This window comes from Rosa rugosa, chromosome 3 (genome assembly GCF_958449725.1).
Source record: "Rosa rugosa chromosome 3, drRosRugo1.1, whole genome shotgun sequence".
Taxonomy (NCBI): domain Eukaryota; kingdom Viridiplantae; phylum Streptophyta; class Magnoliopsida; order Rosales; family Rosaceae; genus Rosa; species Rosa rugosa.
This window is the reverse complement of record NC_084822.1, coordinates 52,530,896-52,541,317: the sequence shown is the minus strand read 5'-3', so window position 1 is coordinate 52,541,317 and position 10,422 is coordinate 52,530,896. Positions and strand designations below refer to the sequence as shown.

At 39.2% G+C, this 10,422-nt stretch overlaps 2 protein-coding genes across 2 annotated transcripts; one reads left to right on the top strand and one right to left on the bottom strand.

Moving 5' to 3' along the window:
• Positions 1-2,065: 2,065 nt before the first annotated feature.
• Positions 2,066-5,486, top strand: LOC133738249 (SH3 domain-containing protein 2-like). Its single transcript, XM_062165731.1, has 10 exons — positions 2,066-2,242; positions 2,693-2,815; positions 2,894-2,963; positions 3,065-3,216; positions 3,795-3,896; positions 4,218-4,418; positions 4,546-4,608; positions 4,693-4,845; positions 4,931-5,005; positions 5,105-5,486. The coding sequence occupies exons 1-10, from the start codon at positions 2,195-2,197 to the stop codon at positions 5,219-5,221; spliced, it is 1,104 nt and encodes a 367-aa protein (XP_062021715.1). The 5' UTR covers positions 2,066-2,194; the 3' UTR covers positions 5,222-5,486.
• A 1,405-nt stretch (positions 5,487-6,891) lies between these two features.
• On the bottom strand, positions 6,892-8,464 carry LOC133736893 (B-box zinc finger protein 21-like). Its single transcript, XM_062164495.1, has 3 exons — positions 8,048-8,464; positions 7,503-7,928; positions 6,892-7,381 (listed from the first exon to the last, which is right to left on the bottom strand). Exons 1-3 carry the CDS (start codon positions 8,234-8,236, stop codon positions 7,103-7,105), a joined length of 894 nt encoding a protein of 297 aa, XP_062020479.1. The 5' UTR covers positions 8,237-8,464; the 3' UTR covers positions 6,892-7,102.
• Between the last annotated feature and the right edge of the window lie 1,958 nt (positions 8,465-10,422).

The following is a 10,422-nucleotide window of genomic DNA, read 5'->3' as shown; positions in this document are numbered from 1 at the left end:
TACGGTCCATAAGAATTAAAATGAGCTACAGTAAAAGTTAATTTTTCACACAAAGATTATCCTCTATTTTTCAATAATTTGGGAGATATATGCAGTGAGTCCCAACTCCTAACACTCAAAACATAAAAAAAAAAAAAAAAATTCTTCTATGCATCGGCTATGAAAATGAACCAGCAATTCTAGTAGAGCTGAGTCGCTGATATTTATAAGCAATTGTTTTTTAATAACCGAAAAATATATCCCGCTCTCAATTCTTGTTGCAACTATATATGACTGTGCACTGAATAGTGTTCCACCGTAGAGACTAAAAACTCTAAAAGTTCTGATTAAGAGACGCGACGGGTGAACTTATTTAATGTGTTGGGCTCGAAACCACAATGTTTTGTCCATTTACTCCATTTCTAGGGATTTTTTTCCCACTTACCCCATTAAGTTTTTTTAATTCTCTCTTACCCAATACACTCTAAGGGAGTCTTCCCTAATACCCCATTAAGATTTTTTTTTTGTTTTTAATTTTTTTTTAATACCATTTTACCCCTCACCCCTTTGTTACTTAGAGAGAGAAATAGAGAAAATGGAAGAGAGAGAAACCATAGGAGACTTCGCCGGAGCCCGTCACCGGGCGCCGGAATCCGGTCACCGGTCGCCGGAATCCGATCACCGGTCGCCGGAATCCGGCCAACTTTCGCCGGAATCCGGTCACTGGTCGCCGGATTCCGGTCACCGGCCGCCGGATTCCGGTCACCGGCTGCCCCCCACCGGAATTTGCTGAAAATCTCACCGGAAAGTTTTTTTTGCCCCCAATAGACATCTATTGCCCCCCAATAGACGACTATCAACCATGTATTGCCCCCCAATAGATGACTATCAGCCATGTATTGCCCCCCAATAGACGACTATCAGCCATGTATTGCCCCCAATAGACGACCATCAGCTATGTATTGCCCCCCAATAGACGTCTATTACCCCCCAATAGGACTTTCAGTTGCCAAAATGAGAACTAATCTCCCTAAATTTAGACAAATAAAACTTTGATTACAGAAAAAAACAAGGAGATTACATAAATTCAAAACGTCTATTGCCCCCCAATAGCCGTCTATTGCCCTCCAATAGAGGGGTAATAGACGTCAATTAGAGAGCAATAGACATTCAAATTTTTTTTTTTCCTTTTTCCTTTCATTCTGTCCTGTTACTTAAAAAAAAAAAAAAAAAAAAAAACTAGAAATTGATTTGGGCACCCAGAGAAAAGCTCTGGGCACCCAATCACCTTTCTCCTCTGCCACAGCCTGGGTCGAGCACCGGCGGCGTCCAGGAGGCCATCGAAGACGTCGTGTGGTCGTCGTTGTCAGCGCCGGCCGAGCTTGGGCGAGCTGCAGCAGAATCCGAGCAAAAGTCGACCAGCACCAGCGAGGCAGTTGGACGCGGTCGAGCTCACCGGCGAGTTGCACGGAATCTGGGCGTTGCAGCAGTTGGACGCGGTCGTTGTCAGAGCGACAGCGGTTGGACGCTGTCGAGCTCACCTGCGAGTTGCAGCAGAACCTGGGCGAGAGGTCGAACCTCGCCGGAGTTGGAGATCCGGGAGCGATGAGAGAGAGAGAGAGACGGAGAGAGAGCAGATCGGAGAGGAATGAGAGGGTCTGAAACGTTGCCGGAGGGTCAAAAACTACGCCGGAAAGGCTGGGTGAGCGCCGGAGGGTCTGAAACGTTGCCGGAGCCGGAGGTCAGTAGGGGGGAAGAAAGAGAGAGAGATCGGGATGGGAGAGAGATTAGTGAGTGGCAGTATGTAATTCATTAATTAAGTTGAGGGCAGAATAGTCATTTCTCTTTAAATTGGGTTAGTGGGAATAAAAATCAGTTGCTGGGGTAAGTGGGATAATTTTGGCTCATTTTGGTGCTTTTAGTCAAGAACCCTTTTGTATTTATAAAGCCAATGAGATCGTGAACAGTTGTAAAGAAAAAGAAGCACTCGATGAAATGAACACAAAGTTGACGTTAAATTCAAGTTAGAGAAACGACGACAATGACGTGGCGGTCAATTTCAGGGAGCTAATATGGAATCAATGAAATTTCAAAATACCCAGAAATAAAAATAACAATAATCAGCGTCCACAGTAAAAATTTGAAGCAGAATTTGAAAGTCGAACCCAATCGTCTTCGTCTTCTCCAAAGCTAAGGTCCATTGTTCCGAGCAGCCATGGAAGCAATCAGGAAGATAAGAGATCAGGTCGCTAAACAGCAACAGGTACTCTTTCTCTCTCGCTTCCATTTCTCTTCGGAAACAGATTTAACGAAGAAGAACACTTGTTTTTTGTGATTCGAAACACTCTGGTTTTCCGTAATCGAATCTGTTGTGGATCAATTTATATGATAATCGGCGTAGATAGGGGGCTTTCTTGTTTTATAAGCGAGCTGTCAGTTGTTGATTCAGCTCCAACTCAGAACTGGATCGAATACTATTTCTGAGCTGATTAGGGCGGCGTTGGTATTGTATTTCATATAACCAGGTGTTATTTCTTGGTAGTATAAACTGTACTGAGTTAATGAGAAAGTGAAGCACAAAATGGCTTAGTTTTGTGGTTACATTTTGGTTTCGGAACATTTATATGTTTATATCAGATGTTCCTTGAATCTTAATGCTTAGATAGTAGAAGCTCAGTGGTATGTTGTTGTGATTTAAAGACAATGATTTCAGGCTGTCTTCAAACAATTTGCTGGTGGCATATATGGGAGTTCGGATAATGTTGTCGCGGACGAAACAGAACTCCAACAGCATCAGAAACTCGAGAAGTTGTTCATATCAACTCGTGCCGGCAAGGTTGCTACACTTTTCTAGCTTAGGAGTAATTATCAGATAACATTACTTCTTTACCTTATCTTGTTTTCTCTTTAACAGCATTACCAAAGGGATATTGTGCGTGGTGTGGAAAGTTATATTATAACTGGTTCAAAGCTAGTTGAAATAGGTGAGTTTCATAAAATGTGTTTGTTGTCCTTTTTTTGGCATTTGAATGCCAATTTCAGTTTTTTTTTTATGTATTTTGTGAATATAATATTGTCACAACAGGTACCAAGTTATCAGAAGATAGCAGGAAATATGGTGCTGAAAAAACTTGCACCACTGGTAACACATTATCCCGCGCTGCACTAAGTTTTGGAAGAGCTCGTGCCCAGATGGAAAAGGAGTGTGGAATTCTATTGAAAGCCCTTGGCACACAGGTATAACAAAAGTTAATACTATGATCATTAAGAAAAAATCAAACGAATTACATTCCAGGGTCAGTAGATAGAATATAAACTCACACAAGATGATTATTATTATTTTTTATTTTGGTGCTTTTGATTCTCTGGAATAATTTACAGAATACATGATGTCCTTGACCATATTATGGTTGAAGAACTGGACTCTTATTCTGTGTTTTACATGCGTTCACACGAGATCAACCATAGTATATGTGAAACTTAAGAATGTTCACCTTTTATCTTTATATGGAGAACATTCTTGAGTTTTAGATATTACCATGAGAAACATTAGTAGCAGCTGGTTGGATACTGGCTTTCCTTGTTACTAGTTAGATGTGCTGTGCTTGGAGATTTTCTAAATAAGGGTGGAAATAGGAAAGCAATTGATGGGGTATATCAGATTTAAGACCTGTGAATTGTACTCGTGAAGCTTGATCATGTCTCCTGGAAGCTTATTGTTGCATGTGTGTTTTCAGAGAAAAGCCCGTGTCATCCTACAGGCTTTTATAATTACATTTTTCAATGGTAATTAGCTTATCAACTTGTTTCTCTAGGTTGCAGAGCCTTTAAGAGCGATGGTAGTGGGTGCACCCTTGGAGGATGCTCGACATCTTGCTCAACGATACAGTAGAATGCGACAAGAAGCTGAAGCTCAGGTAAATAAACAGTATCTTCTGTTTCCTTTCCTGCCAATATGGATTACATTGAATTTATGCTTACATGGTTGGAGGATTTTTCCGGATGTACGTATTCTATTCTTTTACCACTGCTTTTGCTATCCCCTTCTGTCTATTGTGAAAAATTTATGGGAACAGTTTCAAATTGCAAGCTTCTAACTGATGCTTTTCAAAATTAGATTGGTGTCTTGTGGAAATTGCAAGCCCATATATGTAGTTAAAATTGATTCATAAGTGGAAACTTGGTCTTTTTGTTACTCCTACATGGTTGTCCCTGTATTCTAACTTGCATCCAGATAGGCTATCGATGTTTCCAGACGCCAAGTCAAAGTACGGGAATCCGCAGGTAATGTAGATATTATCATGAAACTAGAAGCTGCTGAAGCCAAACTTCAGGAGCTAAAGTCCAATGTTGCAATATTGGGAAAAGAAGCTGCTGCAGCAATGGCAGCTGTAGAAGGTCAACAACAGAGGTTGACTCTTCAGCGACTTATTGCCATGGTAATTCATTCACATCTCCTTCCTACTTGAGTCCTGTTTTTGTTTTTGTTTTTGTTTTTTTTTTTTCAACAAAGAGAGGAAATTTACTCTGTGAATGTCATCTTTTTTTTTTCCCTCCCCATTCAAGGTTGAAGCAGAGCGCAATTATCATCAGACTGTCCTCCAGATACTTGATCGGCTTGAAGGCGAGGTATGAAACATCTTGGAGTTGTCCTTTTGAGGGTCCCAGTTCATTTATAAATCAGTGTTGATGGTAGACATTATTATTGGACAGATGTTGTCAGAACACCAGCGAATCGAAGCATCCCCTAGTCCAGCTGCAGAGAATACTATGCCTCCACCACCCTCATATGAAGAGGTCAACCATGACTTTTCTCCTGAAACCCATGATGATTTAACAGACATCAGGGACTATTTCTTAGGAGAGGTACTCATATTTGTGTGGTTGATGCTAAGGTTTAGTCTTTTTAACTATTTAATTTCTACTAATTCTTCCTTTTTAATTGGTACAGGCTATGTACACATTTCAAGGTGTAACTGATGTGGAGTTGAGTTTGTCTTTCGGGGATTATGTTGTTGTCCGAAAGGTACTGCCATTGTTGGTTCTTGCATGCTCGGCTTCTTTTTTCTTTCCTTCCTTCTTTCCCTCTTTCATATTGAGGTTAAATGCTCGTGTCCTTGAGCAGGTTTCAAACAATGGTTGGGCTGAAGGTGAAAGTAAGGGAAAAGCAGGTTGGTTCCCGTTTAACTACATAGAAAGGCGGGAACGTGTTCATGCGAGCAAGGTGGCTGCAGTCTTTTAAATCCACTATTTGGCTTCTGTTTGTGTTGTTACGCTGGAGTTACCTAGTTGTTAAGTTTGTTTATTCAATTTGAAAACAATGTCAGCTGGTGATCAGCATTGTACATGAGCCAAAGTTGTTTGTATTGCTTTATATGTGCGCTTTTCAATATATGATTCATTTACGGTGTAAGGAATAGTATGTCTAATCGTTGAGTTTCTTGTGCAGATTTAAATTTTACCTTCAGAAAATATAAAAGATGTTTACCAGTGGACCATTTTATTTATTTATTTATTTATTTATTTATTTTCTATATTGGCGTGGGAGTCAAAACATAATTTCATTTAAAAATAAACCTTATCATGCTTATATAAGACATTTGAAACATGTTTCAATGTCGGACACATGTTTACAGATGAAAAATTGATTGATTTATAGAAGTTAATTTGTACAAGAACTGGTGTGCTATGGCAAAGAAGTGTGGCACAAACCAGTCCAAAAAAATCTTGATTGAAAAGTGAGATTTTAATCCTCTCAACAAACACGTGGATTATTTTCAAATTTCAACCTTCATTTTTCGTTGGAAGTATCCCTTTCTACAGATAGAGTAAAACGAAGAGACCAAAATCTTTTCTTTCTTCATTATCAAGAGCAAGAGCACAAAACAAGGCCTCCACTAATATCTTTCAACCCTAATGATGTTAAACCACCACAAGTGAATGGAAGCAACATGATACCCATATCAAAAGGACCTTCATATTCATCTCAATGTTGAAAGAAAAATAGGGGCCCGTGGCTATAAATTGGCCGGGACAAATAAAACCCCTAGCAAGGGTTTTCTGCTCTTTGACCGTGCAATACCAGCAGCACCATCACAAATCACACCAAAGTTAATCATTTTCGATGACTCAATGCGTGCTTCATTCCCTCGTCTCTAAATCGAAGCCTCGTGTGTACTGTCGAATGTGCCTCTCCAACAACTTTTTTGTTTTTGTTGGGGGAAGTCTATTCTACCGGTCAAGTTATTTATTAGGTGGGAGTCTTAGCTCAGATTAACAACCACCTACGTTTGCCATGACGTTTTGAAAACTGTCCATAGGGACTCGCATCCCTCATATATGGAGCATATAATTCGAGTCCCCCCTTACGCAATACTAACCAAATGTAGCTGGCAAGAGGAGGAGGTTATTAGCTAGAGAGAATAAATAGGATTACAGCACCAAATCGATCTTTCTAGTTTATTAATGAAAGTGATGGCGCACTTGCCTATTTAAATACCAAAGAAAAGGTTCTTCCCGTCACTAGAAGACAAGGCCATCCCTTTTTGCCTCTCTGTTCTTGCTCATCCTCCACATCATTACCATCATCAAATATCTACTCCGAAAAGACGTTCTCCAGGGTTCTGAAGTGAAAATTTGGAGACCTGAACAGTTATATATGTTGCACTCTAAAGCGTGATTAATTTAACGACTCACGTCCCTTGAGTTCCAGAGAATTCTAAGAGAAGTAGAGAACTTTCACTGCTGTCTGCGTTCCGATCTGTCATGCTTACAACAAGTCCTCTACTATTAGAGTCAAAGTCAACTAGTATTGAGTTCCTTACCAAAAATATTGCAATTTCACCCATTTTCAACACCAAAGTACTCTGCAACTTTTCCATTTTCATACATACTCCACTAATTGAATGAAAATTGAAAAGCAAGAGCAAGCTGCAGAAACTCTTTGATATTTACAATGACTAGAACATGCAAGGAGAGCTAGCTGAACCCCATCTGGTTTGATGAAGAAGGCTTCATACAAAAAGTAGTAGGAAAAACCGAAAGATAAATAAAACAAAATTACAACCGTTGGAAATTAACATTAGAAAAGATCTAAGGGGCCGGGTTGAAAGTTAAAATTGTATCAAAAAGGCCTAGACCTCTTGGAGCCACCAGATGGAGGACTAATCTGAGGAACTGTGAAGCAATCGTCGTTCCACATTGATCTGTAATTGTTGTTATAGTTGGCTTTGATCGTGTTCATATTTGTAGCCTCCTTTGTGGTCTCTTTGAACCCCATTTGTGAATGTTGCAGAGAAGGATTTGGTGCTTGAGGGACCCAAATCCCCATGTTTTCTGACGAGAAAGAGCTCAGATTGCTTTCGATATCATCATCGAAAAAGGGTAAAGCTCCATTGTCAGCCTGCACATCAATCAACCAGTCAGATCCATAGACAAGAATGATCGAAAACCCAAATTTGGTGATTCCAAGAATACTTAACTAAAACCAACAAAAAGATAGAAACCGATCAATCAATGCAAACCTTACAGAAACCAAAGGGATGGTTAGACGAAAAATCAAGAAGGTCTTCAACGTGCCAACCCGGAAGAGTCTCGGTCAAGTACTCTGATATGCTACTCATTGATCCAACCCCATCGTATGGTAGCAAATTTCCACCACTTTTAGTGCTGTTACTAGTACTAGTTGAAATCTTAGGAACTGAAGGTGGACTTGAAATAGCAGAGGAGACTGAAATAGGCTTCTTATTGATCAAAGGCTGAGGCTTGAGATCAGTAACCGCAGCAGAATCAGAAGATGCGTAAACTGTTGAGGTAGCAGAGAGCTTGACCCCTGTGAAAAGATACCGATTATGCTTCTGAGTATGTTCGTTCACAGAGTGAATCGAACCGTCACACTCTCTACATAAAATTGCTCTGTCCTGCTGACAGAACAAGAAAGCTTGTCTCTCCTACAAAACGCACATCACAAGATCAGAGCTAGACTGAAAAGCAACGCAGATTAATCAAATCACAAACTAAACTAAGTATCTTTTGTAGGTTGAGATGAGATCGATGTGTGTCAAAATACCTGACAGATGTCGCAGAGAGGGGACTCTTTAGAAGAGGAGGGGTGGATGAGCGAGAAGCGTTGGTGTTTGGACGCGAGCTTGTTGGCGTGGTGGACACGGTGGTCGCAGCCGTCGCAGAGAGCTGCCTCGTCGGCGGTGCAGAACACCGACGCGTCGTCCTTGTTGCACACGTCACACTGGATCTTCATATGTAACCGGTGATTATGAAACAGTGACGATGATGAAGTGGCCTAGACTGAATAGAACTGAAAGGGAGATTTGGGTTGGAGCTATTTTTGGAGAGAAGGAAGCAAATGATCGAGGTAATACCAGAGGAGAATAAATATAAAGGGAATAAGGTCAACAAACAAGCACTAAAACAGGGAGCACTGAACTTAAAGGTAATAAAATATTGACAACGATATCTGGGAAATCTTTGGGGACTTTTTATAAATATTATGCACCTCTCTCATATTTTATCAGAGGAGCAAGCAAAGGAAGCATGGTGTGGGTGGTGTTTTATATTACTGATCAAAATTTACAGTTCCCCATTTTCACTCTGAACTTGTACGGATAAGCTCCATGAACTGTGTTTTGTCCCCATTTGCCTAACCAGAAACGAGCATGCAATTTTATCTCCTATTAAATAATTGGTTTCATTGTGTACTCCAAGTAAATCGGTTTGGATTATTCCTATAGTTCTGAGACCTTTAGCTTCTCGCCCATGTTGCCAACTTGGGAAATCTAGAACTTGTTTATAGGAACAAGAAGGCCTAGAACCTGCTGGTAATTTTTAACGTTCGAACAGCTAGTTCATTCCCAGGCCACCAGCCATGACCAGTCCACGTTACTAAATTAAACCTCGAAATTCATAGAGGAATATGATTTAGTATAAATATGTTAAGTGAAATCACACCACCCGAGATCGACCATATTTTAGCTATGTCATCTTGCGGTATCATGCTACTATTTAGGCAATAACTTGTTGCGAAAGTGACCAAATCTAATGCGCTTTTCTTTGAGGTGGGAATGTGGGATGGAATATATCTGAAGTCTCGTAGAAGATTTATATGTATGTGTTTAAGTGGGGATAAGTTTTGACTCCATCTCAACAAATTGTCATATATATCCTCCCTAACCTAGTTCCTTGGAAAAACTCGGAAAATTTAATTACCTAGTTGTTTTTTTATTAATTTGTAAAACACTTATATGTATCGTGATTTGAGTTAAATACACGAAGTAACCTGGAATGCATTTGATCATTTGACAATTACATAATCATGATTAACTTTCTTTTCTGTAGATAAATTGACTATGGTACAGTTCGAAACTCCTGTTGTTACAAGTCTATAAAACTAATTAGAGATGTAAATGTAGGTACATTATGTTGCCTTTCCCTGCTGCTATCTTACCTTTTTTGCGGAAGACAATCGAAGCTATTTAATTAATTGTGTGCTTTATTTATTTTATGCTCTTCATTTGAGCAAGAATTTCTTTTGTGCATTCTAGCTAGCTTTGAGCCTTTTTCATATGTCCCAACATTTGATCTCTAATTATATAAAAATTATGCTATCCTTTTATATCAGGGATACATGGCAGCATGGGCAGTTACACCGATGATCCTACTTTAATTATTGATGCATGGGAAGAAATATTCCGACCACATAACAATTTGGGTCATGGCAATAAGGACATAGAGGCAAAAATGATGAACAATATTTAAAGACTCTAGAGTAGAGGGATGAGGAGAATATATCTAATACTACCACGTACTGTTAGGAATGACAATCAAGCACGAGTTAAATATATTGTAAAATTTCCCTTGTGTTTGACTAATTTGTTGAAGTTGGATTTTGTATTAACATGCTAAATATTATTGTTAAAAATGCTAACTAGCTCCTCGTGCAATGTGTTAAAAAATATCTTAGATTAATTAGTATTAAATTACAAGCAACTAATTATTCTTTTGGAATCAATTATTGCTCTAATGGTTCATGGAATTATTTGTCTAATGGTTCATGGAATTATAGATATATTTATAGGATCTTGACCATACCCTAAGCTAATGAGTAAAAGGGTTTCGGTTACCTAGGCATAATCCCATTATGGAGGACAATATACTGAGCCACAACTATGTATATAACTATATATGCTTTTGCATGTAGTGGAGTTTCAAGTTGCGCACTTAGTCATTGAAAATGTTTATTTAAGGGCTATGCCACACAAAAGGCCAAAAGGGTGCATTCCTTTTCCTTTTCATTTTCGAGAAGGGGCATATAAGCATAGAGTAACCATGGCTCTATAATTCAAAATATATACCGGACGAGTAATTAATTATTCAATCTAATTCATAGAAAATGTTTCTTTTTAAGAAACATGTCAACTTATTGTATTG

Bases quoted from the DNA above. Each gene is read 5' to 3' on its own strand.
- LOC133738249 (XM_062165731.1), top strand. From the start codon at position 2,195: ATGGAAGCAATCAGGAAGATAAGAGATCAGGTCGCTAAACAGCAACAG. The intron at 4,609-4,692 runs GTATGAAACATC...ATTATTGGACAG, and splicing joins TTGATCGGCTTGAAGGCGAG to ATGTTGTCAGAACACCAGCG. The intron at 4,846-4,930 runs GTACTCATATTT...TAATTGGTACAG, and splicing joins GGGACTATTTCTTAGGAGAG to GCTATGTACACATTTCAAGG.
- LOC133736893 (XM_062164495.1), bottom strand. From the start codon at position 8,236: ATGAAGATCCAGTGTGACGTGTGCAACAAGGACGACGCGTCGGTGTTC. The intron at 7,929-8,047 runs GTATTTTGACAC...TGCGTTTTGTAG, and splicing joins CTCTCTGCGACATCTGTCAG to GAGAGACAAGCTTTCTTGTT. The intron at 7,382-7,502 runs GTTTGCATTGAT...ATTGATGTGCAG, and splicing joins ATCCCTTTGGTTTCTGTAAG to GCTGACAATGGAGCTTTACC.